General features: G+C 44.2%; 2 protein-coding genes and 2 long non-coding RNA genes across 5 annotated transcripts in view; 3 read left to right on the top strand and 1 right to left on the bottom strand.

Moving 5' to 3' along the window:
- The first annotated feature begins 516 nt into the window (after positions 1-516).
- On the top strand, positions 517-5,034 carry LOC130683060 (uncharacterized). Its single transcript, XR_008996675.1, has 3 exons — positions 517-649; positions 1,635-1,767; positions 4,934-5,034. It is a non-coding gene; the product is annotated as an uncharacterized LOC130683060 (long non-coding RNA).
- GTF3C4 (general transcription factor IIIC subunit 4) lies at positions 2,207-22,430 on the bottom strand. Of its 2 annotated transcripts, XM_057499164.1 has the most exons (5): positions 22,054-22,430; positions 14,422-16,245; positions 10,577-10,707; positions 9,538-9,626; positions 2,207-8,120 (listed from the first exon to the last, which is right to left on the bottom strand). In XM_057499164.1, the coding sequence occupies exons 1-5, from the start codon at positions 22,396-22,398 to the stop codon at positions 8,056-8,058; spliced, it is 2,454 nt and encodes an 817-aa protein (XP_057355147.1). In that variant the 5' UTR covers positions 22,399-22,430; the 3' UTR covers positions 2,207-8,055. The 2 variants fall into 2 exon arrangements, with proteins under 2 accessions (XP_057355147.1, XP_036769359.1); XM_036913464.2 differs by lacking the exon at positions 2,207-8,120 and having other exon boundaries at positions 8,142-9,626.
- On the top strand, positions 5,099-14,342 carry LOC118926521 (uncharacterized). The gene is made up of 3 exons (XR_008996676.1): positions 5,099-5,163; positions 7,242-7,369; positions 13,759-14,342. It is a non-coding gene; the product is annotated as an uncharacterized LOC118926521 (long non-coding RNA).
- Positions 22,431-23,069: 639 nt separating the features above from the next.
- DDX31 (DEAD-box helicase 31) overlaps positions 23,070-27,739 on the top strand; it is a 66,655-nt gene continuing 61,985 nt past the window's right edge. Inside the window, exon 1 of the mRNA XM_036913466.2 lies at positions 23,070-23,209. Within this exon, the coding sequence (XP_036769361.2) occupies positions 23,114-23,209 (96 nt within the window). The 5' untranslated portion in view covers positions 23,070-23,113. The remainder of the gene's footprint in view (positions 23,210-27,739) is intronic.

Below are 27,739 nucleotides of genomic sequence, written 5' to 3'. Positions count from 1 at the left end.
CGCACTGAGCGGGCCGCCAGGGCCCAGGAGGGCCGGGGCAGAGACCGATCCAGGCAGGAAGCAGCTGCTGGCCCGCGCTGTGCCGCAGACAGCAGTTACTGCAGGACGATGAGAGCGGGGACAAGCTCAGGCCTTGGCTGCAGCCAGTGGGAGAGAGACGCCACACACGGGTGGAGAATGACTTAAAACAGAGGCCAGAAGACAATGGAATTAAATTTTTAACGTGCTGGTGGGGGAGTGTGTGTATATATATATATATATGTACATAAAATACATATTATTACATAAATATAACAATTCACAACTTCTGTACCTTTGTAATATAAATTATAACTAAACTTATCTGAGTATATAAAATACACTTTAATGTAAATTACATAATTTCCACTATATCCTGTGAAAATATTCTCCAAAGATGAAGTGGAGAAAAAGAAAAAATACTGTATATAAACCAGTTTTTCCTCCTTTTTTTTTTTTTCAAAGGAGGTCTAAATACATTTGTCAGATCAAAGAAGCGGAGAGAATCGGTCCCAGCAGAGCAGCACCACGGTAAGTAAGGGCCAGAGTGGCCCTGGTACGAGAATGACACCAAGTGGGAACTTGGCTCTCCAGGAAGGAATGGGGAGCACCAGTGCTATGGACCGAAGGTGTGTGTGCCTTGAATTCCTATGTTGAGGTCTTTACCCCCAGTGTGATGGTAGCTGGAGGTAGGGCCTTTGGGGGTGACTGACCAGCTGAGGTCATGGGGGTGGGGCCCTCAAGTTAGGTCTAGCACCCTTCTAAGTAGAGAGGCACAGGTCCTGCTCTCTCCCTGCTCACCCACAAGGTGGTCACATGAGCACACAGCGAGAGGGTGGCCATTGACAAGCCAGGAGACGTCTCAGAATGAAACCTACCCCCTCAGCACCTTCCTCTTGGACGTCCCAGCCTCCAGAAGTGTGAGACATGAATGTTTTTGAGCCAGCAGTCTATAGTATTTTGTTATGACTGCCTGAGCTAAGGCAAGTGGCTGTTTAAAACAAAATCACTTTGCATGTTGGGTTTATAATGTATGTAGGACAATGACATGGCAATGATGGCATGAAGGTTGGGGAACATCACCAGAGATCTACCTTTTGATTAGGGTTTGTTCAGTGTACCTTTCCATCCTTTAAAGCTTTCTGTATCCTTGTGTTTTGCCTATATCACTTACAAGCAACAGGGTGTAGTTTTTTAAATCAGCCTGACAGTCTTCAATTTGGGCCACCTGCTTATTTACATTTAATGTAATCAGCACTCTACTTTTAAATCCATTCTTATTATGTTTCCTTCTCTAGCCTGTTTTTCTCCTTTCTTGCCTTTGGATTATTCTACAGACTTTATTAGCACAGTCTAATATGGATTAGTTTTCCCTGTTCCTAGATAAGGCAAGGGCCTAAGCATCCCGCCTCCTGACTTGTGGGCAGTTACTGCAGAGCCTCCCAGGGCGTTTGTCCTGTGTGGCCGGTCTGTGCCCACTTTCGGTGCTCTTGCTTCTTTGCCGCTTCCCTGAACTTCCTTCCATCTGGTATTTGGAATTCCCTTCAGTTCTGGTCTGGGGATACATTATTTTCCATTTTTACTGGTCTGAAAATGTCTTGCTTTCATTCCTAAAGGACATCCTGTTAAGTCCGGAGTCCTTGGCTGGTGGTTACTGTTTCTGCACCTTGAGAGCACCCTGTCGCGGCCTCCTCGTGCGCCATTTCTGTCGAGAGCTCATCTGGAGGTCTTATCACTGCTCCTTTTAAGGTAACCTTTTTTAACCTTTTTCTCTTGATTTTTGGTAGTGTCACTGTCATAGCTGTAGGTGTGTCACTCGCCCTTTTCTCCTATTTGGTGCTTCCGGAGCTTTTCTGGTTGCTCTCAGCAGGGGCATGTGTCTGAATTACATGGTTATGTTTGACTTCCTGCAAGGAATCAGCAGATGCTGTTTACCCGCACTGTTAGGAACGCGCTCTAACACGCTACAGGAGCTCTATGATATGTCCCCTCACAGGTCTCCTCCTTTTTCTGGAACAAAGACGCATTGTATTGCCTCTGAGTAAGGTGGTGGCTGTCTCTGTACCACACACAGCTCTGCCCCCCTGCTCGCGCCTGGGCATCACCAACCTTGCTGGTGCTTGTCAGGCCTAAAGAGGCCAAGCTTCACCACAAGCCACATGAACCTGATAAAAATACGCACACAATATACAAGTAATTCTGCAATATATTTATTTTGAATAGAAAAGTGGCCAAGATAATACTACTAGTGGCTCTGCATATAAAACATGACATACTGAGGTTATTTCACATTTACAAAACTGCCATTATGTACAGCACTGGATACTCACAGCAACTTCATTAGACTCTTAAGTACTAGAATCATATGAGCAATTGAGGGGAATCCAAAATGGAAAAAGCTAAAAACCAGTGATCTTTCATTAACTGGAAAATTGGCCTACCAGCTAACTGGTAAGAATCAGAGGACCTGTTATCCCTTTATTTAGTAATAACTAAGGTAGGACTGCCCCACAGGGCTGGATATTGACAAACACTCTCCAAATTTTCCGTTTCATTTTCTCTATCTTCTCCATGTCAAACTTTCCCCAGAAACCTCTGCCCTAATATTAAGTAAAAGCCCAGCACACTGGTATACTACCTTCAGGAAAAGACGGCTATACCGTGCTAAGGACAGAGCCTGCCTCAAACCCAAGAGAGAATTTGGCCCTCTTCCGGTCATTAGTTCTTTGCAGTTTTGAATGCACTGGAAAAGCGAACTGTGCTTTATGGTCAAGACAGAAGGAAGTTGCTCACTCATTCTCAGCACCGTGAGCACCTACTCTGTGCAAGGCACTTTACACTAGGTGCTGCAGGAACCACCGATGAAACACAGTTCCTGCCCTCGAGGAGCTTACAGTCTAATCATAAGCACTATGTACACGCCTACAATGGAGAGAAGCAGCCAGTTTTTCTGGTTGGGGGGCACCCCAAGCCAAAGGTGTTAGCATTTGTAAAGGTTTTATTTAAACACTAGGAGTCTAAGGCCTACTGCCCAGTCAGAGAGAAGGGTTTAAGGACCATCTTTCTGTGACTGCGAAGTGTTTAGATGTCTGTTTGTTTTATTTCAAAAAACTGTCACATGTAAACATATAAATAATGGAAAGTCGAGCACAAAGAATAGCACAGGCCCTGGGTAAACATAAAGGCTTGGACACTGCACACAACAGAGTTCTCGGTGCAGTCTTATTTCTGTATAAACAAGTTTGATACTCAAGTTACTGTCACACCTTGAAGTACAAGTCTGAGTCAAAGTCTTGAAAAAGACCGAATTCATTTTTGCATTTAATTCTGCTTTAGTAGCAAACCAACACAAAGCACCCTAAATCCTACCAGCCTGTTAGCCAAGTGTAAAACGGAAATGCCTCAAAGCCACAGCCTGTTACATCATTCAACCCAACTTCTCTGTAGGAACTTTATGAAAGTCACAGGATTTTGGGGTAGTGAGGTAAACACATTTTGAGATCAGAAATAAACATTAAGATGTAGAGTTCTGAAATGTCATTCCACCCCACCTACTTGCAATAGTCCAACTGGAACGCCGGTGCCTTCCCTTCACTGTGTCAGCAGGAGGACCACCCTTCCCTTTCTCCAGCTCCCCCCAAGCCTGGAATGAATGAATAGACACCACGCTGGCAAACACGTAACATTGCTCTAAGTGAACTCACTGACTAGGGCCTCAGATTTTTATTGTCCCCCACAAAGCACAACACAAAGAAAATGCAAGAAAAGATGAATCACCTAATTGGCTAAACAGGTCAGGGGAGAAATATTCTTATACCAAAAGGATTTTCTTTCCAGAACATCTTTATAGACAGTCATTCCCCAGTTAAATTTATTGATTTCCACAGCAAGTTTTCAGAACCAGCCTTGTCTTAAAACTGCATACGCAGACGGACAGCCGCATCCTACACGCCGGCCTCAGCCGCTTAGTGAAGTCCTGTTCCTGACTTACGTCTGCGCCACCGGAACGAGTTCACAGCCTTCCAGAAACCCTGCTCTCTCAGCAGGCTAGCGATGCTCGGCACTTCACATCAGAAGCAACTCTATTTTCTGCAATTTGACTTAAGGACAAATTTCACATGTCCTACAACCAATTTGAACAGCAGATGTGTTAGACATGATGATCCTAACTCTAAAACTTTTTAGCTTCCAGAAAGGGCAAAATTTAATAACTATGAGACTTGAGACATAAATCTAAAATTCTGCTTGGAGCTGCCAAATGATACTTCCACTAATACTAAAATGAAAACAACTGACTTCAGGTAGGCCTTTAGAGGCGTTTTGAAATCTGACGACCTTGAGAGGAAAGGTTAGGTTCCTGAGACACTGCAGTTTACGGCCCCGCTGCACCCCAGCAGCACGCAGGGGGGTGGCATGAGCACAAAGATAGATCCCTGCTCAGTTACGGAAGCTGTGCAGACTCTCCCAACAGTCTGTGATGGGCTACCTATAAAGAGATTCATTTACCTATCTGGCTATTTGCTGCCCAGTCTCTAAACAGAAAGAAAAGGCAGAATATGTTTTTCCTTTAAAAAATTTAGACCTGCTGACTTTGAATATAACCCATTCAGCTTAGCGTTAACCAGAATTTTTGCTTGTCAAGAGTATCGGCTTGGGGAGAGGTGTGGGCGGGCGGCCAGGAGCTGAAATCTAGCCCCCTCTAGCCCACAGCCCAGCCGGGAGTCCCTCAGCTCTGGCAGGAGTGTGATGGAGAATTCTGAAGAGAACCAGGTAGCTCACCAACACCTGACACTTACTTTTAGAGAGAACAATTCCTGTTCAACAGTTTTTTCTAGGAAGAGAGGCCTACTACGTGATTTAGTTTTTTGAAACTTTATCACTAATCTGTTTTTCTCTCAAACACGAACTCTGTTAGCTCTGACTGTGTCCTGAAGCAGACAGAAGTGGAGGCATGGGAATCAAGAGGATCTCTCCAGGAAGGAAAGAGAGAGGTCGGGGCAGAGAGGCCACACAGCCCCTGCGGACGTGGACCAGTGATGCTGGTTCCTGGCTGCAGCCACTCGCCGAACTCCAAAGCAGTGTGACTGTGGCAAGACGAGCAGGTGCTCTGTAAAGCCAGCAGCATGAGTCCCCGGAACAAGCACTGTAAGCATCAAAATTTCTTCTATGGCTTAGCTGATACATTATAATTACAACGTATTTTAATACTTAACTAATACCTTTTAACCTAATTAACCTGTGAAACTTGCCAACAGATCCAATCCACATGCTTCAACATTAACTTTCTCAGAAACTTTTTAGAGGGAGAAGCAGAAAAATGTCACCCTCAGCCATGGGCTTCACCAGTGGTTCTAATAACTTCTGACACTGAAAAATAATTGGTAGTCTTGGCAGATAGAATACTAGGTAGAGACTGCTTAAAGTCTGGGTGGTGGACAGACACGAGGATTTCAGAATGAATATCATGCCTAACAAGCTATCGATTTCTTATCTAGAATAATAAGGACAAATTAACTCTAGGCAGAGAAAATGGGAACCAGGTGTGGATATCAGACTCCCAAAATGCAAGTGTTGTAGCTGCAAAGGTCTAACTGTATAGAATCTGTGCTCTGCACCTTAATGTGGTGCAGCAACATGACATCTGCCATCCCTGCCACGGTTGTTACAGTGACAGCTGAAATAAACTTGAAATCCATTAAATAGATCAGGCAAATTTTAGGAGGTACAGAGAGAGTGATAAATCTATTCTGGGGGAAGCAGCCAAGTCTGCGATTCCTGGTGTCACTCCTCCTCTTTCCCAAGGTCCCACTGACCAAACTCTAGCGTCATGTATGCTGACCGCACTGATCTCAGAAGTGGACTGGGTTCATGATGCTGCCTTAGCTGAAATCTGCTCTCGCAGGTCGGTGATTAACCTCCACGATGGGGGTTGGGGGGGAGAAGGGGGTAGGGCCACCCTACTCATGTGCAGAAACTTGGGCTTGAGATGTCACCCGGGTTTCGTTCTTAACGTCACTGGGCCTAGCCCCCTGCAGAGAAAAGCCACGCTCTAGCGAAAGAGTTGCCATACTTATTCCTATGCAGACGTACAAAATAATTTCGCAGATCCCTTTTCGTTAACTCCTAAGAGTTACAGGTTCCCCCAAATGCACAGCTGCTTCAAATAAGAACTTAATGTAAGTTTTAAAAGGCAGCAACACAAAATTCCCCAATAAGAAAAGATCAACTACTGACTCTGGGAACAGAGAGTGAAACTAAGCATACCATGATCACAAAACCTGCAATGATTCTTGACACAGTATCAGTGTTTACTGTTATATTTGCAGCGACAGCACAAATGACCACAAACAACCTTCTGAGTTGTTATTCATGATTTTAATGCTGCTCGCCTGGTTCTCTTTATTGAAAATTACTTCACATGCTGGACCCTAAATTCTGGATAAAACGATTGCTGAAATTACCACTACGATCAGAAAGATAAACACAAGACTCAAGCAAACACAGAAGAGAAAACAAAAATTTGAATAGGAAACAAAAGACATTTCAAAGCAGACTGTTTGGAAGAGCTTCTTAAGGAATCTTGTCTCCACTACAAATGGACAGAAGGGGGAGGACGGGGGGCACCCAGTGGTGTGTGGTTTCTGTTACAGTGTTATCCAAATTTCAAGTGTTTCTAAAGTGAGGATAAAATGTCTTCCACAAAGGATATGAAATAAAAGCAGGAATAAATGTTGGAATAAATGCAATAAAGATAGCAGTAATAGGAGTTAGAATTTCACATTTTGTATTTCTCATCCAACTTCCCAGAAATATGCACCGTATCAAGATGTGCGCATTACAGTCCTGTAGATTAGCACCAATCCTTAGGACACTTATTTCAACAATCCAAGAACACTGCAATTTCAGAGTGTCTGTTTTTTACTTTAAGTTTTAAGACCAATTAAGGTCTAACATCTCTGAATAGCCCATGGAAGCAGACCTGTAAGTACCAAGGATCTTTGCAGAGAAGAAATGCCCAGGCTCTGGTCAACCGAGCTGCACACAGTTGGAACACCGGAGCTCAAGTCTGTACTTCTGAGCTGCCTGTCTCCTCCCTGGAATCTCTAGATAGACGCCATGCACACTCCTATGCTGGCGAATTGACTGGAAGTATCAACATGAAAAATACTAGAAGTTTTAACTTAACATTAAAGGAGAAACTATTCTTTTCCTTCTATGTACAGATAACCCATCTAGGTGACTACAGTTGAGTGTGAAGCAGGGATGTGGCACAGGTGAAGTGGAACTTGACATCTTTATACACATCAAGGAGTTGCTGTGGGAAACCTGCTGACATAGGAGACCTTTAAAAGTAAGTCACAATTACTGACTTGTAAGAATCACCTGATCTTTTGACACATTAAAACCAACTTTAGTCTTGGGTTCAACTCTTAAAAACAAGAATTTTATGAAAATGTTTTCAATAGGCATGAAAAACAAGTATGGTGGGATACAAATCTGTGGTATTTGTTGAGAGCAAACCATCAGGCCCCTGAATTAATTTTAGACACTTTTAATGTTTGTTGGCACACTGCCTGCCACGTACTAGGTGATTGAAGCTCTCTGGAGCCACCAGGCAGTTCCAGACCAAGGCAAGGACGAGAGCCTATCTCAGCCCAACAAGGCCCTTGTCCAAACTCTCTAGGAGGGTCATTCTGTTCCAAGAAACAATGGGGCGTTCTTTTTGTTCAAACTGCTTCAGTCAAGACACTTGAAAAATAAGTGTTCCTTATTGGGTAAGGAGTGGGGTTGGAGGGACTAACATTCATCTCCAAATGACCTATAGTCTCTGTATTCAGTCATTTTAAAGATATCCTTTAGTCCCTGGAGATGGAGGATGCACTTCAAAAACGAGTTGCCAGGACCCTATTTCCAATCATGACGCATGCCTCTCCACTTGAGGAGGCCGGGCTTACCCCGGCGCACCCTCTCTCTCCAGACTACAGGGTATCTCCTGCAGCAGGACACACGTCCTTTCCCTCTTCCCACCACTGACATTTAGAAGACAGGAGAATCACAGAAAGGGCAGGGGCTTTTCAGTAGCCTCTTAATCCAGTCAGGATCTGCAAAAGGAAGACAAATAGTATTGAGCGTTAGCTTCAGAAAAGGCAGCCACACGGTAGACCGCAGTGGCTTTCTGGTCCCAGCTCTGTGCCTGGACAGAGCACCTCACTCTAACAGTCTAAACAAGGCTGAACTAAATCTGTGGTTCCCAAAGCTAAGTATGTAATGAAATTTTCATCCCTCTGTGATGAAATGGCAAAATAAGGGGAATGAATGTTTCATAAATCTCAACTTATTCAATTAAAAGAAAGGCCTGTACTTTGTTCTGAGAGGCTACAACGTCCTCTTTTGTAAAATTACAGGAATAGTAAATTTTTTAATGACCCAGTGGCAACAGTGGGTCAACACCTACCCCTTTTAAAAAACTTCCCTGGTCTGCGAAATGCTCTACTACTGTTCCCATGATCCCATAGATTATTTTTCTTCCCAAAAGCTGTATGTGGCTCAGCTCAATGTCAGCTGGCAGGTGTGTTTGTTTTTTTAAATTTGTTTTAACCTTTCCCTGATTTTTTCTCTCAATAGTACACCAATTCTCAGTTGCAGTGAGTACTAAAAGTTCCCAATATTTTGTTCCAGAACAGCCCAACAGGAGGGAAGCAGGTGAGGGATGGATCACAAAAGGCTACAAGCTGGCAAATTTTGAAGCTACCGTGGCAGGTACAAAAGGGTATATCATACTCTTCTCTCTACTTTTATATGTGATTGCATTTCCTATAATAAAAAGTTAAGACAGAACACAAGCTGCCAACACACCAACTTCTCAGAACTGGAGAGCTTCAGGCAGTTTAGAGCAAAACTCAAGAATACAAGTTTGGTTTTATGTAGAATGTTTTCTGTTTAACGGAGACCATGAATTCCCCCCCAGACATTTAGATCATTGAAAACACTTATGTCTGATTAGCTTATTTGGTCAGAGTGTGATGTTAATGAACCTCGGATCATAAATTTGACATTCGTGTGGCTATTTAAATCACTAGTTCTCTGCTTATGCCTACGATCTTATTTCCAACTTGTTATCTCTGAAAAGTCAGCTTTGTCACTCAGGCTATCAGGAGAGAATATCGACCAACGATGAAAACATTCCATCATGGCCCTCGGAAGAACAACTCCAAGTGCACATCCTAGCATGGCTCTGCTACACTGGCTCTGCTCAAGTTTCAAGTATAATCTACGTATGCCATCTAAAACAGGCTCTGACATTCGTTTGCAGTGACAGAAAAGCAACTGCAGTCTTACTCAGATATTAAAATGCAGTATGTACTTTAATATGACACAGTTCCATTATCAATTTTAAGTTAGCTGTTGATTCATGACACTACTGTAAAGAGCAGAACGAGCCCGCTCACCTCCCTGGGAGCCTGAGACTAAGCAGGGGGGAGCCCGACCGCACCCTCCCAGGGCCGGGAAAGCATTCACCTTCCGGGGCCGGATGGCGGGCAATGCTGTCATGGAGCAAACACCTTCTGTATATCAAACTCTGGCAGGACTGGTAGGTTAGGAAGCACCTAAAAGAAAATTGACTGTATCATCAGTTCTAGCAACACCTGAAAAGCAGCACAGAGTTGAGGGTCATCCTAAAACCACCATTAACCAAGTACAGCCAGAAGAGTTCACAAATTCACAGCAATAACGTGTCCCTCTGCACTCCAGGCTGGCCGGATCCACACTTAATAAAGCAAACTAGGCCAAGAGATGCAGAGCTTCCAATCCAGTCACTGAAGCTCCTTTTTGGGCCTTGTTTGCAGCACTGGGAAAGAATTTAATCTGTCTATACTTGACTGTACTTTGAATTTTTGATATGTTAAAAAAAACTGATCATGTATTATATTTTAATATTTTTGTAGTGATTTTTAAGATTAGGTGTAAGCACTGTCTTCAAGAACCTGACAGTATGATGGGGAAAACCTGAAGGATACAGAAAACAAAATTAATGGTGCAAAACAAGAAGGGACATGGAACAAATGTTCCCAGGGTCAACTCCATCCAGTGACTAGTCACTGAGCACCTACCAGGACCAGGCAAACAAGGGAGGTGGAGCGCAGGGAGCGTGACGCAGCTCAGGGGGCCAGAAAGTGAGGGCGGCCCCACTTTGGTTCCTTCCAAGTGAGACTGAGGGCAGAGGAGGAGGAGGCCTTCTACCCTCCATTATAAGTTACAGAGTGTACACAGGCACTTTTATATTCCATTAACTTCAACAGGTATTATATTTGTAATACTAATCTTTAAAAATTTAATGCTCCTTCAAAGGAAAATAGTATTACCAAAATGAAGAAACACCTATATACATATCAAGCAGTAAAACACTGTCTTTAAAGGGTGTCTTGCTTAAGTCAGACGGATGAGAAAAGCCCACAGTTTTACAATAGCAGCTTTTCTCCGACCTAATGGCATGGACATATATTTTGGCTCAATACTTTATAATGGGTTGTGCTGTACAAAACTGAAAATGGCTTACCGGAGCCAAATGTGGCCATTGGAGCAGACTGCCTGTTTGCGATCTGTGAACGGCAGGATCTCTTTACACAAACTACAGTGCTCGGGGAAGGTCTGTTTGTTCATCTTCTTGGAGATGTGTCCAATGAGCACCTAGTGAGACAAAGCGGTCGGCAATGTTTAGTGGTGAGTTCAGGATTCCTGTGAAAAAACCTACTGACACAGGGGAATGAAAAATATGCAGGATCATGGACAAGACGGGAGGTTTGCACTTCCACATAGGCCGAGCATACTGTCTGGAATGTAAAAAAGCTACACCTTCAACTTGTGGAACTGGCTAAGTAAAATCAATTCATTCAGGGACCCTGTGACAACCGGGTGAACTATAACCATGGAAGGAAAACTGAAGTTTTGAAGAGTATCTTAATAGCTCAGAAGGGTGTCTTATCTACTCTGCATATACTATACGAGTTTAAAGTCCATTAACTTTTGTCCTTTTTGTTTTTTAGCCTTAAGAATTCTATTTCATAGAGCCTTAGAGCAGGGACAACCATCTCTGCCCTCATTTCTAGACAGGCCAACACCCTGATAGTGTTATAGTGAAGGAATCTGCTCAGAATTCCTCCAGTGGAGATGCACTCACATTTTACATGGGGAAGTATTTCTGTTTCTGCTCACCAGCCTTGATCATCAAGGCCAACTGTGTTTGTTTGGCTCATACATTCTCAACGGGGGTAACAGTGGTTCCAAGGGTGGCAAATATTGGTTCTTGGGGACAAAATGTTTTTACCCTTTTTATGTGCAACAGATATAGACAGCACATAAAGAGATATACAATATTTTCTGTGGTATTAAAATTCCACGAGCAAGAACAACTAGAAGAAAAGTGCCTAAAGATCCTGGGGCCAGGAGGTGATTATGAAAACTTTCTGGTCGTTAACTACCAGTATACCAGCTGAGAATCTCAGAGACAATTTACAGTTACTAGTAAGTCAGTGCACTAGTTTTGAAGATTCATTTTAGATATACGGTGGGATTTTTAACATGAAATGCATTGTTCTCCATCAAAACCTAGTTGCCGTGGATGGGCAGAGGTACAATCTCCCGTTCTTTAAAATGGCTCTGTTGGAAACACATAACTATGCTAAACACAGCCTCCCAGGCTACTCAGCATCCGGACAAGGACAATTATACTAAACCATTACCAACCAACTTCCATTACATATTTTCCAAATTGTTTTTGTTAATATTTCACTAACTCTTTATAATACCCCTGCTAGGTCCTAAGAAACAATGATAACCAGAAACCTCTTCCACATACTTTAGACAACAGGAAAAAATTCTGAAAGTCGACTTTCAAAGATGAATAGTCAGTTACATGAACAGCACATCTTAACCACTCTTGAGATTACTGCAAACATCCTATGAGCTGAAGTTACAGGGATTTTCTAACACAAACACACTCCAACAAGAAAATGCAACAAGTAACTTCTAAAAATGCAATGGTTTTGGCACAAGAACAGACCCATAGAACAGTGGAACAGAATAAAGAGTCCAGATGTTAATCTAAGCATATATGGTCAATTAATATATGATAAAGGAGCCATGGATATACAATGGGGAAATGACAGACTCTTCAACAGCTGGTGTTGGCAAAACTGGACAGCTACAGGTAAGAGAATGAAACTGGATCATTGTCTAACTCCATATACAAAAGTAAACTTGAAATGGATCAAAGACCTGAATGTAAGTCATGAAACCATAAAACTCTTAGAAGAAAACATAGGCAAAAATCTCTTGAATATAAACATGAACAACTTCTTCATGAACATATCTCCACAGGCAAGGGAAATAAAAGCAAAAATGAACATGTGGAACTACATCAAACTAAAAAGCTTCTGTACAGCAAAGGACACCATCAGTAGAAGAAAAAAGCATCCTACAGTGTGGGAGAATATATTCATAAATGACATATCCAATAACAACACACAAAAAGCAAATAAGCCAATTAAAAAATGAGCAGAGGATCTGAACAGACACTTCACCAAGGAAGAAATTCAGATGGCCAACGGGCACATGAAAAGATGCTCCACATTGCTAATCATAAGAAAAATGCAAATTAAAAGCACAATGAGATATCACCTCACACCCGTTAGGATGGCCAGCATAGAACAGAATAGGAACAACAAATGCTGGAGAGGATGCAGAGAAAGGGGAACCCTCCTACACGGCTGGTGGGAATATAAATTAGTTCAACTATTGTGGAAAGCAGTAGGGAGGTTCCTCAAAAAACTCAAAATAGAAATACCATTTGTCCCAGGAATTCCACTCTTAGGAATTTACCCTAAAAATGCAGCAGCCCAGTTTGAAAAAGACATATGCACCCCTATGTTTATTGCAGCACTATTTACAATAGCCAAGAAATGGAAGCAACCTAAGTGTCCATCAGCAGATGAATGGATAAAGAAGGTGTGGTACATATACACAATGGAATATTATTCAGCCATAAGAAGAAAACAAATCCTACCATTTGCAACGACATGGATGGAGCTGGAGGATATTATGCTCAGTGAAATAAGCCAGGCAGAGAAAGACAAGTACCAAATGACTTCACTCATCTGTGGAGTATAAGACCAAAGAAAAACTGAAGGAACAAAACAGCAGCAGACTCACAGAACCCAAGAATGGACTAACAGTTACCAAAGGGAAAGGGACTGGGGAGGGTGGGAGTGAAGGGAGGGAGAAGGGGAATAAGGGGCATTAGGATTAGCACACATAACGTAGGAGGGGGCACGGGAAAGGCAGTATAGCACAGAGAAGACAAGTAGTGATTCTATAGCATCTTACTGCGCTGATGGACAGTGACTGTAATGGGGTATGTGGGGGGGACTTGATAATGGGGGAAATCTAGTAACCAGTGTTGCTCATGTAATTTTATATTAATGATACCAAAATAAGAAAAAATTTAAAAATGCAATGGTTTAACATTAGGCATGAAGATATCTGAATTTACTGCTTTCAATTAATATTTTAAATAAGATATACTTAATGACTGTCAATCTTTCAAGTAAAAAGGAACGCAGGCTTTTGTGGTTTTCAGTATTTTAGTATAGAGTATATTCCTTGAAACACAAGTTCTCCAGGATTTTCGCAGCTATTAGCTCAAAGACAGGTCCCTGATTAACAATGGTTTCCTTTCTGCAGGAGCTCTCAGAACCCTGAGAATCTTTAGGTGGAGTGTACAGCATGTAGCATTTCTCCAAGCTCGGAACCCTGGTGTTCTGTCAAGGAACGTAAATTCTGTGAATACATGCTGGATAACACCTTAAGACTGTTCTATGACCAGTTTTTGTGAACAACAACACCGTAAATAAAGATTATGACCAGTTTTTGTGAACAACAACAACATATGAGTAAAAACCTGGTTACTTATATGCCCTTCTTGACTAAGTCCGAAGACCCCCTCAAGTCCTTTCAACTGGAGTGGATTCTGGCCACCTGCCCGCCCCCACAGCCCCCTTGCAAACAGGCAGGGGAGGGAGCCCGGTGTCACACTCCACCTGCAGTGACTGCTCAGTCACACACCATTCCGCCCCGGGCAGCCTCCTCCAGCTCATCCACAGCCTGGGGACCTCATCTCACAAACCAAGGCCACAGCGGGAGGAGGCATGAACTATTCTGCACGGGATGTGAATGTCCTCCGCGTCGACCTGTGCTTCCTGTCTATTCTCCCGCACCTCATGCTGACCAACTACCTAAAAATATCAGAGCGAAAGCTGGGCTGCAGGAACTCAACGCCGTCCATTTCTCTGTCACAGAGCAGGCAGAGTTCCCACTGTTCCGGCGTTTTTGCTGACAAACACCTACCCGGGCTGTTCTGTCGTCACGCTCTTCATCCGACATCAGGAAGTTGCAGAGGCCCCTGGTGGGGATGCCGGTGTTCTCTGTGATCCAGGTGTGCAGGTACACTTCCCCCAGCACCCGCTTCATGTGCTCCCTGGCCAAGTGCATCTCCGCGGCTTCGATCTTCCCTTGGATTTCAAGGAGCTTCTCTTCCATTGGCTCCCGGCCTCCCTCGCCGCACTGGGTGAGCGAGTCCTCCGGGGCATCCTCTGGGTCACCTTCTTTGCTCCTCTCGTGAAGGCCTTGCTTACTCGCTTGTTTGGAAGAAGAGCCTTCTTCTTGCTGGTCATCCTCAGCATTGCCCAGCCCAGGCGAGTCTGCTACTAAGATTTTCGAGTCCTCAAGGGTGGGCTTCCACAAGGCCTCCGAAGGGGTTTTCTGCATTGACTGATACAAAATCCTCAGGAGGAAAAGTTTGAAACGCCAAAAATAGGTGGCCCCACTGCTTTCAATCTTTTTTTCCAAAGCTTCCTGTAAAAACTGAGGGATATGCTTATCTTTTAAAATCTTCCAGCGTAGTAGGTCTATTAAATCTACCTGTTTAAAGAGATTCTGAACTGAAGATTCTAGGAGCTGAGCAGCTGCCTCTTCAAAGGTCTTGAGAGTGACAAACTGGACCTGGTAGTTTTTGTTAACAGGATGGAGGCCGCTGACCATGCCCTCGGTGGTGATGACGGCCAGGTAAGCACCGCAGGGGCTCACTGCTATCCCATGTGTCCTCACTGAGCCAAACACGTCTGAGAGTTTAATCAACTGGTGTTCAAACTTTAACGCGACATCTGTGAAAATGGGAATCAGCTGCCTCACCTTCCCATCGCTGGAACAAGTATACACCGTCCCATTCTGTTTGTCTGCGGTCATGGAGACAATTGGCAGTGAGTGGAGGCCTGTGACATGCGAATTGTGAACATTCAGACCTGCCTTGGAGATCAGAAGAAGACACCAGAACACATAGGATCCTCTTGCAGCCACCACTAAGCTACAACTGCACTTCTGGTAAGGGTGATACAGTGGCACACATTTAATGCTGTGCACGGGCAACTGGTCCATTTCTTTCCATAAGACAACAGGCTGCCTTAAAGTGAAGTAGCCTTTAACTGCTTTGACATTGACAGGAAGTATCTTTACAGGTCCAAATGCACTCCCCACAATAAGGCCACTCATTTTCCGATTACTGTGCTCGTATTCCCACCAAAACAAAACGCTAGGAGAGCTGATTCCTGATTCAATTGTGTTGCACGAAGAGATGGATTCCTTTCCTACAAACGGGAGCTGAAACTGCCACACAGCAATGTTGCCGTTCTCGAAGAGGACGGCCAGGAGCACACTGCCCACATCCCGGCACTCGTTGTTGTGCCGTACCTGCTGCGTGGTGCAGACGCCTGACCACTCCATTCGGACTGGTGTCTGCATGCTGTATCTCCTCTGAAACTCAGCAAAATCCCCCAGAGTCCCTCCTGGGGCCTCGTTTTTAAAGAGCCTGTAACCGGTCTCATTAAGACGTTCTCCATAAATCTCAGTCAGATCAACCAGCTGGACCCACTGCAGTCTGTTGAGGTTGGCCTGGACAGTCAGGCGATTGTCCATGGTCAGAGCCGCCAAGAGGCACCTGCCATTAGCATCACAACCCATGGGGGACCAGCTAGTGTATTTGAATCCTCTCATTGGTGGCAAAGCCTTCCCCTCAGGGTTGAACACCCTGTCCAACATGAAAGTCTGACTGACTGTGGGGTCCTTAGAAGTGGCAAATTTCTCCTTACACTCAGCAACTTCTGTTTTTGAGCCAACCTGAAAATAAGAAATATAAAAACTATCAGATAAATATTTTACTCTAAGAGAAATATATTTATATTACTTAGCATATATTAATTGATTCATTTTTTGTATTCTGTTAATTTGGGTGTGACAAGCACTGAAGAGATCAAGTACACATCTAAAACTAAATGATGATTTACTAAAGATATCACAGTTTTTTTTTAAAGGGCAAGACTTAGTGTTGTCATTATTCATAGCTTGGTTCTCAGTCTTCTTGAAACTACTAACCAATAGTGATAATAGAGATGTATTTGATTCTTAAGAGTCAACAGGGCATCTAGCAGAACTAGACATAAAACAATAAACTTGTTACAAATTCACGATAATACCTATCTATATACAACTCTGATACAATTAGATCTATTTGGGTTTTACAGTATCTTTGTGATGCAAATGCTAGGTTTAAGTTTTAAGTTTTCTACCTGAAATTTCATTTACCAAGTACACTGAAAGCCAACTCCAACTGCTCTGCCCACCGTTTCTATAATGTCCACTCCAACTAGACTGCCTGCCCTTCCCTAAGCCTTCCCGTCTGCCTTCCTTGGCTCCCTTGCCCAGGATCCTCTTCCCTCCCACCTAAATCCCATCCATCCTACTAGGTCTAGTTCTCTGAGAGGCCTTCTGACATCTTTCTAGCTTCATTCAGCAACCCTCCTCCAAGTTTGTGACATGTATCAGCAGTGCTATTTATTTAGCCTCATTGTATGATGGTGACCTCTTTAAATCTGACAGATTTTAAAGAGCTATTTAAGACAGAGGAAGAGAGAAATGGCCAAAAGAAATAGCCAGGAAGGCTAATGCCCAAAATACAGAGGTCAACTAAAATATGGTTTCTGATATGTTGGAAGCAGGATTAAAAAAAGGCCTTGACCCCTCTCTTTAGAGAAATGGATAACAGAAAGAAAGCAGAACCTTTCAAGGTCAATCTCCTTTTACATACAGGCCGATCTTCAAACTGAAAAGGGTAGAACAAGCATGATTAAAAAGGATTTCAAGCCAGACAGGTACGGATACAGTAAGTCCTTTTCAATGAGGTTAAGTCCCCAAGCGCAGAGGAATTACATTCGAGAACCCAGAAGTTGGAAGACGCTGCACTCAGAACCACCGACTACAGCCCTCAGTAAGCCCTGGATGGCTGGCAACGTCAGAAAACCAGAGTGCGATAAACAGTTCTCAAGTACCTCCCAAATGGCAAGCAGAGAACCAAAAACACAGACCACTGAGCCTGATAGGGAATAAAATCCCCCAGTGTATAACAGAAGAATGGATTGCATAGACAGCAGGGATCATTAAAAAAAGGCATAGGAAAACTGGAAGAATCTACGCTCTTTCCTGCTGAAACTGGTGGATGACATAATAAATAAGCATATAAAATGAAAGGTAGATAAAATGTCCAACAAATGAGTTTGATTACTAACTTTTCCGAAAGTGTGTTCACAGAATACTACTCCCCTGAACCGTCCCTTGAAGAAGAGTTTCATGGCCAAGTAGTTTTGGGAATGCACGTAAGCCAGCCTCCCTCGAAGGGCCACAGGAGCATGTTAAGTGTCCTAAGGAGTTACTGTGGAGACTTATTTAGCCAGAGGTATCTAAACTTCTTTTTTAAACAACCATTTTTTCGGGGGAAAGGCATCCTTTAACATCCTGAAGTACTCTGGAAATGATGTTTGAGACACTATATTTTGATCTTAGAAAAACCCTTAAAACAGTCCCTTGGATACTCAAATGGAGGTGTAGCAGGCTAGCCGGTTAGTAAAGCTAACCAAAGCCTAGAGCTTTGTATGCGTAAATAAAATTTGAAATATGACAAATGAAGCACAGAATAATGACTGAAAATCTGTGCTATGGTGCCAGACTCTGGGTCCAATTCTGGCCGATCACATACTAGCTCTGAGATGCCGCACGAATTGCTTTGATCTTCCAGCTGTAATTTCCTCACTTATAAACAAGAACTAACAATACATGTCTCACAGAGTTTGGAAGGTTAAATAAGCCAATATATGTAAAACATCTATTAAGTGTTCAATCAACACTAGCTATGATAATTTATTAATACTCTCAGGATTAAACAAATGTTAGTAAGACTTAATAAAAGTATATAAAATGCAGGGTAGATAAAAGGTTGTCCACTAAATGAAGGGTAGATATAAAATTATTCACCAAATACTGTAATACTATAAACCAAGCAATAATCCTTAGTATAGGTAAATTTGCTACAGATAAAAGCTACTATAGAATTAAAAGTAAACTTTGAGGCTTTGTATCCCAAAACAGCAGCACAGAATTTAATAAAGGAAGCTAGAGGAGCAACCCTTAGTTCATTCCTTATGAGAAGAATTCTTGATAGGAGGGAGAGCAGCATGGATCTCAGCCACTGGAGAAGTTTTGTGAATTTCTAATACATGTTTGAATGAGCCTATTGCACCTCCCCCCAGCTCTCCATATCACAAAACTAGTTAACAAACTGAAAATATTCAAGACACCCAAGGAGCATACACCACTAAGAGTCCAGTTCAGCAGCCAGAGGTCCGTTCCTAGCCAATCATTTTAGTTATATACCATCCTGTTTCCAGTTGTCTATTATTGCCACTAATAGCTATGTACTCGGTTAAGTACCTAACAAGCAGAAACACATTTGAAGCTATGGGACAGGAAGCTTCTTGAGGACAGGATAATTCCAAAGACAGATGATAGTTATTTAACTTAATGTAGTGGATGGAAGAATACTTTCTAATGCTCCTAGCAATTGGTACATGATAAAATTAGTTGTACATATACTATCAGAATTTGTAACTGTACAACTAGATTCACTGAACCAGTAATCTAATAGGAAGAAAAATTGCAAAAATTATTCTTAAATCACAATGTTGTTGCTTTTCATATTTATATCATTCACCTTCTTATCACATAACCTCAGTGCCCAGGACATTAACTTGTAAATAGTGGGTAATATTTGAACTATTAGAAAACTACATATTTTCCCCAAAGAAATTCGTAACCTAAATAACAGAATCATACAGCAAAAGCTTCAGAGAGGTTTAGCGTGTAGCCTCCCAGCAGTGCTACACACTACCACTGCCACCCAGGCTGCAGGATGTCCATCCTTCGTGTGAAGAGCAAAGGCAAGCTGGCCAGCATGGAGCTGATTTATATCCCCAGAGACTGCTGATGGGTAGAGCCATCCAAGTTCTGCTAATACAGACTTCTTTACATTCCTACCAGTACACCGCAGTTTTACCCATAGAGGCCTCTTTTAGAATTGCAGGGACAACTCAGCATTCATTCACCAGGCAGGCCTAGCATTGCAGGACTGCGAACTGATTGATGCCTTGTGTGATGTGCATACCAAAGAACAGTACACAAGGGGAAGATGCCATTAATTAATTTCAGGCAAGCTATCAATTATGAGAGATATATATAAAGATTCCCTATTACTTGTTAGACAGTTGTGCACCCCATGACAGAGTGGAATTTTTATCAGCATACTGTGGAAACCTTCCTGTCCACAGCCACAGAATTAATCCAGATATTCCTTCATGCCTGTTTGTCTGCATTTTTTACCTCAAGCATTTACAGCGTGCCAGAACTGTATCGACTGTGTGTGTGTATCCATATGTATATATGTATTTAATTTAATCTCCCAAAAAGGTTTTATTATCTATTTTGCTATCTTGTGCTCAAACCCAATCTCTTTTTTTTTAGCCAGTAATTTTATTGACTGTAACTTGGGCTTTTAAAAAGTAGTCTTCCTTTTCTCCCCTCTCCCCCTGCTTCTTCCGTCCTTCTTTCTGTATCCTCCGCCCCTGATCTCCAGTGGGACCAGGCACCCGCCCCCCAAACAACCAGCCAGGACCCTGGGTGAGCTCTCAGAAGCCCTGGGTGTCCACTGCCGCCCACATCATCTGTGCCACCATGCAGCAGTCTAAAGCTCAATCTCTTAACCTCTATTTCATACCAACCCCAATAATCATCATCTTGCCTCTAATCCAGACAGATTCACATTCTTGAACCATACCATGTCAATCCCTGCTTATGAAAATTGTAATAGCACCTTAGGGCCTCCTAGATCGAAGCCAACTTCCTCAGATTAACCTTCAAAGTTCCCAAACTGGCCTCATCTCACTTTCTCCGGTCCTCTAGAAGACCTCATCTGTTGATCCATCACTAATTAAACAACAGTAAGTAAGGTCATTGGCTTAAATACATATGCAAATGCCAACTTCTTATCTTATTCCTACCACCTGGAGGACCCCTTCTTCCCTTCCTCTTACAAGCCAAAAAACCCTTCCTTTAGGACTGCAGATTCACCACCACATAACATTCCTGATACAAGCACCTCTCCTCACTATTCTTTCTTAAATCTCTACCATACTGACACACACACTTAAAGTTTTCTCTAGTTCATGAGAATATGAATATCCTCAGAAACAGTAGTTCCCTTTTGGCAGAGCACACGCCCTTTCAGGCCCCCTTCTTCTGCCTCCCTCCCTGCGTGTTTCACAATCTCACCATATTATCATCTATCTTATTTATTTATCCTTGAACCAATTTTATATTTTCTCCAAGATCGTAGAAGGGTTAGCCATACAAGTTACCAATGACCTAATTCAGCATCAAACTGTCGTTCAAAACTTGACTTAAAAGTATGCTTTGTGGTGTGGGCTCCCTGCACCCTATGTGTAACTCCTGATTCATATTTAAAATGGCTGTGCAGAATATGGGTTTAAAAAAACTTCACATACATTCTCTGAATATGGATGGATACAGGTCTCTACAGCACTTACCACTGACAGCATTATTATTTGCTCTGACTTGCCGAAGAATGCAGCCTCCATGAGGGCAGGGACTGTTCTGTACATTGACTTCCAAAACTTAGATCAGTGTCTAGATGATACACAGTGATATTCAGTATCTATTGAGTGAGTGAATATACACTTTAATAGGCCACATATATGCATACAGATCTATAAAGGAACTAGAGAAAATTTTTATACTTCTAAACCACTAATGATGAATAATATAATTTACCACTTAAGAAAGGTGAAGTTGAAAATGGTGATATTAAAGGAGTTTAGACTTCAGGAACCCTGAAGTTCTGAAGGTAAACTTAGTTTACATGAAGCTGAAAGCTCTAAATCTACAGAGACCTTGGACTTGAAGTTTAAGAACTGCATTTATTACAGAGGCTGTATTTTTCATTCTACATCCTAAAGATTTTTAGCTATTAAAGAAAAACTAGAGAACAAACCGCGTGATTCGGTATTTGCCCAGCTGCCCAAGATGAGAGAAGCAAGGACCGTTCATAATAAAGTCCCGGAAATAGTTAAGATAACGGAACGGACCGAAATTTCTTATGCTTCTCCAAAGCAAAAGAGGCGCAAGAGGAGGGCACATCACAGTAAACAATGCCAACCAAGGGCATCAGGGAGTAGGTCCCAAACAATAGAAGCAACTGCAGAGGCAGCTCTGGGGCTGGGTCAGCAGGGGGTGGAGCCTCAGAAAGCTCGACAGGGAGTATCTGCTCCTGCAGCTGGCCAGACGCAGGGGCGAAGGAAGGACCTGGCTCCGACGGGCCTCCTAGGATACATGTGTGTCGGAAGCGGGTGGATGATCCAGGAAACTCGGGGCAAACAAACGGCAGCAAGCGTTTTTGTGTGTGTTTAAAACTACAGCGACGCTAGTCATTTAGCCCTAGGCGCTGGGTGAGAGGGGAATCCCCCCCGAGACCAGTGACGCGGCCGCAGGAGGAGACCCCAGGGCTGAGGCCCCGGGATGACTTACTTTGAGAAGGCAGCTGTTGAGAGGGGCTGGCACCGAGGTGCGGTGGATGACCAGGTCCTGGCCCGGGTTGTGCACATCGCAGATGAGCTCCAGCACGGCGATGCTGCGGGCCGTGGACACGGACACGCGGTGGTCCTCGGACCAGGCCAGCGGCTCCAATCCGCTCACTGCATACTGAAGCTTCACGGCCGGCTCTCGCCGAGTAACCAGGAGACGGAAAGCGGCGCTGGGCCCGGGGACCGCGTCCGCCGCCCGCTCCTTCCCGCCCTCCTCGCCCTCCTCCTCCTCGGGCGGCGCAGACCCGTCGGCCGCAGGCCCCATCCGGGCCTTGTCGGCAGTGTTCATCTCTCCTCAGATGTAGAGGCCGGGTGCCCGCGCTCGCCAACCCCGCGTCGCCGTTGCGTTGCCGCACCTCGCACCGTCGCCGCCGGCCCCCTGCACCCGCCGCAGCAGTTCACTCCCCGCAGGCCCGGAGCGCCGCGGAGCCACGAAGGACCCCGCCGTTGCTAGGCGACCTAGCCCTGCCAGGTGGCCAAGGCGCTGCCTGTCCAGAAACCGCGCCTCCTCTGCTGGCTGGACAGAAGAGCCGGGACTCGGTCGCGAAGGGCGAGGGGAAACAGTTTCGAGGACACCCTGTCTGGGAGAGCAAGCCCCAGGCCCTACAGCGACCTCCCCGGGCAACTACAGTGCGAGGGGACCGTAACCCGGCGGCAGACGAAGGAAACGTTGGGTAGGTGGTGCACGGCCTCTTCTTGTTTCTCAGAGGCATTCAAACTTCACAAGCATGTACTCCGGGGCTGTGTAATTGGACATCCCCTGCACCGGCCGGCGTCCCTCGCCAGCTCTGGGGCTCCGGCGCCGCGGCTCCAATCTCCAGCGGGCATGACCCGGTGTTCGCGGGCCCTCCGGGACCCGGAAGGGGCGCGGCCGCAGGACCCGACGGGGCAGCTGTGGGGTCCTCGCGCGCGTCCCACGTGGGCACAAGCGGAGCCGCCGTCCAGCTTCTCCAGGTCCAGGCCCGTCGGGCTCGCCCGCCTGAGGCTGCACCCCACCGCCGGCCATGGCTGTCGCCCACGGCGTGCTCCTCCAGGGTTTCGAGTCCCCGGCTGCCGCCCCCAGGACGTCCTCCGGACCGCGCCGAGCCCAGGCGAGGCGGGTGAGTGCTGACCCGGCTTCAGATCCGTCCGCAACTGGGCCGGGCCTGCGGCGCGCCGCGAACTGCCGCCTTGCCTCTGGGTCGGGTTTCGAAATTATTGACGTAGTTGGTAGAAAGTCAGATAGCATTAGCTTCTGGAGGAGTCGCCGAGCAACACGTGTTTGAGACCGGAACTCCACCCCGCGCAGGAGGGTCTTGGAGGGAGCGGACTGGTTAGAGGGGTGGCTGCTGGCTTGGGAAGCCCTTGGTAGTTGGAGGACTCGAAAGGTAGTGTGAAGGTCGGAGGCTCTTTCCCTTTGGAGTTGGGAACCGGCGCACGGGCGGGAGTCCCAGCCCCGTCACTTACCAGCCACACTTCTCTCTCTGTCTCTGTTGCCTGCACTTAGGGTAATTTGTTTCAGTAATGAGGATTGGAGACGAGACATTTTTTTCTAGAGCTTTTAGAAATGGCATAGATTTCCATCCACGTGCCGTGGAGGGGGAAAGGATACAGCTCAGTATAAACCCTTCACTAGGGAGGGGAAAGATGCCTTAAATTCAACCCAGGCCACAACTGAAAACTTTTCTGGGACGGTTGACTTATCTCTTAGGAAAGAGGAGATCTGCAGGGCAGAAAATCTGTAAAATCATGTTACCGGACCACAATCTCACGCTAATGACGGAGAGTGTGTGTGCACGCGTGTTCTCGAAAAAGCAGCAGATTAAGCCCGTTGAAAAGTCAATTGCCGAAGTTCAGTTCAGTTCAACCAATGTGTTGAAGATGAAATTCCTTGAGTTCATAGAACCTTACAGCTGCAAACACCCGCTGTCTGTATTCTCTTTGGTTATTTTTTTGTATTAATCAAACTTCAGGATTTAGAAGCTTGGGAGTAAGGAGTTTTCAGCTAGCCAATGGTATTGCCACATCTCTGTGGGAAGGGGAAGGGAAAGTCACAACTGGGAGAGTTGCATTTGGGGTAGGACAGACCTGGGATTACATGCCAGCCTTGCAATAGACTAGCTCCGTGACCTTGGGGGAGTTTCTGCGCCTCTCTGATTTTCACTTTTCCTACCCATCAAATGAGAGTAACTTATACTTCATATAAGGTTATTATGAGGATTAAGTGAGATAATACACAGAAACACTCTATACATTTTCTGGTCCATAGAAGGGCATTTAATAAATGTCAATAATTAAAAAATAATAATATTAGTTCCATTTTCAGTAATATAATTGCTACATAATGAAAGTGAGGTGCTTGTGCTGTGTATGTGCCTAGTAACTAACACATAGGAAGCACTTGCTGAAACTTTTGAGTTTAATAAATAGACATAGGGTGTCTGTTTTACGATTGCTTAAACCATTGTGTTAAAAGGGTGTTAACTAATAAGGTGGTAAGTATAAGTGTCTATAGTGGTTTTGTCTGCATCTACGTATTTGTGTCCTCACAATTATGAATTGTGGACATGCTAATTAAATTTGCCAGTAGCCTGAATTTGGGATGAATAGGTAACATACTGGATTTGGAAAAACCTTGATCTGTTAAATTACCCTATATCTAACACTATGCAGAACATTCTCTTTCTAAAGTGTTTTCTGGTCATTAAATTAACACAAATTTATTGTTGGAAAATTGGAAAGTAGATAAATAAAACCAAATTAAAAAATCCCCATCCACAGTTGCCATACTTAGAGAGAACTCTGATTAACATTTTGGTATATATCCTTCCAGAAAACAGCTCAAAACAAAATAACGATCAAATTGTATGTGATGTTTTCTAACCAAACAGGATATAATTAATAAATGCAGTTATAGTATTGTCAGGAACCCAAGCTGTGTAATCGACGCCTGGGCGAAGCCTGGATCTCTCAGTGATTCTGGGACAGATTACCTCCCGTCTCTGCCTCAGTGTCGTCACCTTAAAATGGGAGGATACCTGTACCTCTGTTGGTAAATGAGATCATTCGTATAAGTGCTTAGCATACTGCCTGGTGCACAGTAACTAGTCAGTATGTTTACTGATACTGAACACATAGTATCTAGACTGTGAGGGCCAGATGGGCCCTAGGGGGGCAGCTGCCATAATCTTCATTTACGGGTGCAGGAGCAGAGACTCAGATGTGACTTGCTTCATGCTGTGTAGCTCATTCTTAGTAGATCTCAATAGGTCCTTGCTCCTCTGCTCAAATACCACCTCATGATGCATTCCTGTTTCTTTGCGTCTGCTTGTGATAAACCATAGTAGTCTTTCTTCTTATTTTGTGCTTTCATAGTCCTTTGTCCATACCTCTTCTATAGTGGAAATACGGGTTTGGATATGTGGTGGTACATGTCTCTCCAGCAGTCTGTGACTTCCTCCAGGGCTTGGCTGATATTCCAGCATGGTATCTTAAGAAGCAAGCTACTTGGCAGCTACTAAGCAGTCGGATTTTAAACGAATGTGCTGTGGGCACTGGGGGAGAAAAGCTAAGCTGTAGTAGGGTAGTGTCCATGTTACAGAAAGGGATAATTCCATTGCCGTTCACTCATCTTACAAGTGTTTGTAGAGCACTTACTTTGTGCCAGACCTGGGCCCATGCAGGGACTCAGTGCTGTGCAAGACAGGCTCATCCATTTCTTTACGGAGCTTATGATCTAACAGGGAAGACAGACCCCACACAGTGAATTACATTCCGTGCATGTTATTGTGCTAAGTGCTACAAAGGAGAATAAGGGTTCCAGGTGAGTCAAGAACAGGATCCTTAGCTTGATGGGGTCTAGTAGATAAATGAGCTGAGATTTTTGTGGGATTTTTTTCCTTTTGGAAAAAAAGCTGAGTCAAAGAATGATTACAGACCCTAAACTGTTGCTTGACATATGGGGCATAATGATCTCTGCAGGGAGACATGCAATTCTGTGGGCAGTGAGGCTTCACTCTGAGGTCTGTCTTCATGGACTAATGCATTTCTTGTTGCTCTTTCCTTTTGGGAACAATGCAGCGAGGAGAGGCCACCAAAAAAAAAAAGAGGAGGTCAGGAAAGACTCTTCTAAGGATGAGTGTCAGTCAGGCAGCCAAAGGGAGGGTTGGAGACATGGGGGTAAGAGTAACATGTGCAAAGGCCCTGTGGAGGGAGGGAGTGTGGTACATTCTAGGAATTAAGAAAGACCAGAAAAGCAGAGGGTACAGCTGAGACTGGTGAGATGGGCAGAGACCAGATTTTAGAGGGCTTTGTAGATAATATTACTACAGATTTAGCTTAAGAGCAATGGAAAAGCTGTCTAATAAATATTGTACTTAACTCTGAATATTTGCTTTTAGAGAGAAGTTGACATGGAAGTAAAGGGTGACCAGTATGATAAGGGATCTAAAGTTTGTGTCCTATTTGGATTATTTAGTCCAAAGAAGACAGAGAAAAGGAGATATCTGATGTATGAGAAATGTTACGTACAAGAGGAAGTAAGCTGCTTCTGTGTTGACGCAGACAGCAAACCTCAGACTAGTAGGTAGATGGTCAAGGTGGCAGATCTTACCTGAATTTCAGAAACAGCTTCATAACTCTTAGACTTTGGTCTGCCTCAAGGGATGGAGAACAGTTAAGAAGAGGTGTGTAGGCAGAAACACCACCCGTGAGCCTGTGATAGGAAGTCCGTGTGTGGTGGCAGTGGCCTTAAGGCCTTTTTATGCTCAGAGAGTCTGTGGTTCTATGAATCAGGTAAAGTTTGCACATTTCATTCTGCCTTGTGAATGATCAAACAGACCTGCAGCTTGACTTCATCTCTTTCTTTAATCTGAAAATTCATAAACTTGGGACTCTGTAAGAATAAATTTGGAAAATGAGGTAGGTCAGTATTTTATTAATATTAAATATGTGAGGCTGTATTTATTGCGTTACTTAGATGTAGGAGTTCCTGTTGTTGCTAGGACAAAGAACTCTTGTTATCAGCAGGTTAGTGTGAAGCTGACAGTTACGGCTAAAGCAAGCTGATGTGTAATTGGAAGTCATCATTTCAAGCTAAGAGGAAAGTAACATATTTCAAGTGAACCCCAAACTCCAGAATAACAAGCCCTGGCTACTCACGGGGTTTTTTATATTCATGTGTAAATTGGAAGAGAAGGCCAAAGAAAATAGAAGAATTGGATGTTTCTTCTCCTAGGGGAAGCTTGGATATCATGAATTTAACCACATTCATGTTACGGAAATAAGCAACAGGCAAGAAAACATCTAGCGTTGTAGCCTGTGATTGGTGATCAGATGGGATGCTGAAGGGCAAGGAGGGTTGGAAATAATTGTGGCAGAAGTGACGGATGGAGCAGAATTCTCATTTGGAATGGAAACGGCAAGAAGGAATTGTGTGAAAGCCATCTGAATCTGGGGGAGCAGCTTGAGGGGAGAGAATGACTGCGATCCAAGCCTGCGAGGGTGGAGCAGTAATGAAGGTTTTTGCGTGCGTGTAAGCTGGGATGCAGCCTTCCACATGTAGTCGCCAATGGGCGTTGTTGGTAGAGAGGGAGGATTCATTTCCCCTGCCCCCCTTCTTCTCGTGTGAATGGGTTTCCAGGGATGTGGGT

Source organism: Manis pentadactyla, chromosome 3 (assembly GCF_030020395.1).
Source record: "Manis pentadactyla isolate mManPen7 chromosome 3, mManPen7.hap1, whole genome shotgun sequence".
Lineage (NCBI taxonomy): Eukaryota > Metazoa > Chordata > Mammalia > Pholidota > Manidae > Manis > Manis pentadactyla.
The sequence above is the reverse complement of the archived record's forward strand: the minus strand, read 5'-3'. Positions and strand labels throughout refer to the sequence as shown.

Coding starts and splice junctions, on each gene's coding strand:
- GTF3C4 (XM_036913464.2), bottom strand. CDS start 22,398: ATGAACACTGCCGACAAGGCCCGGATGGGGCCTGCGGCCGACGGGTCT. Junction 16,246..22,053: donor TCAACAGCTGCCTTCTCAAA/GTAAGTCATCCC, acceptor TCTTATTTTCAG/GTTGGCTCAAAAACAGAAGT. Junction 9,627..10,576: donor AATGGCCACATTTGGCTCCG/GTAAGCCATTTT, acceptor ATTTTCTTTTAG/GTGCTTCCTAACCTACCAGT.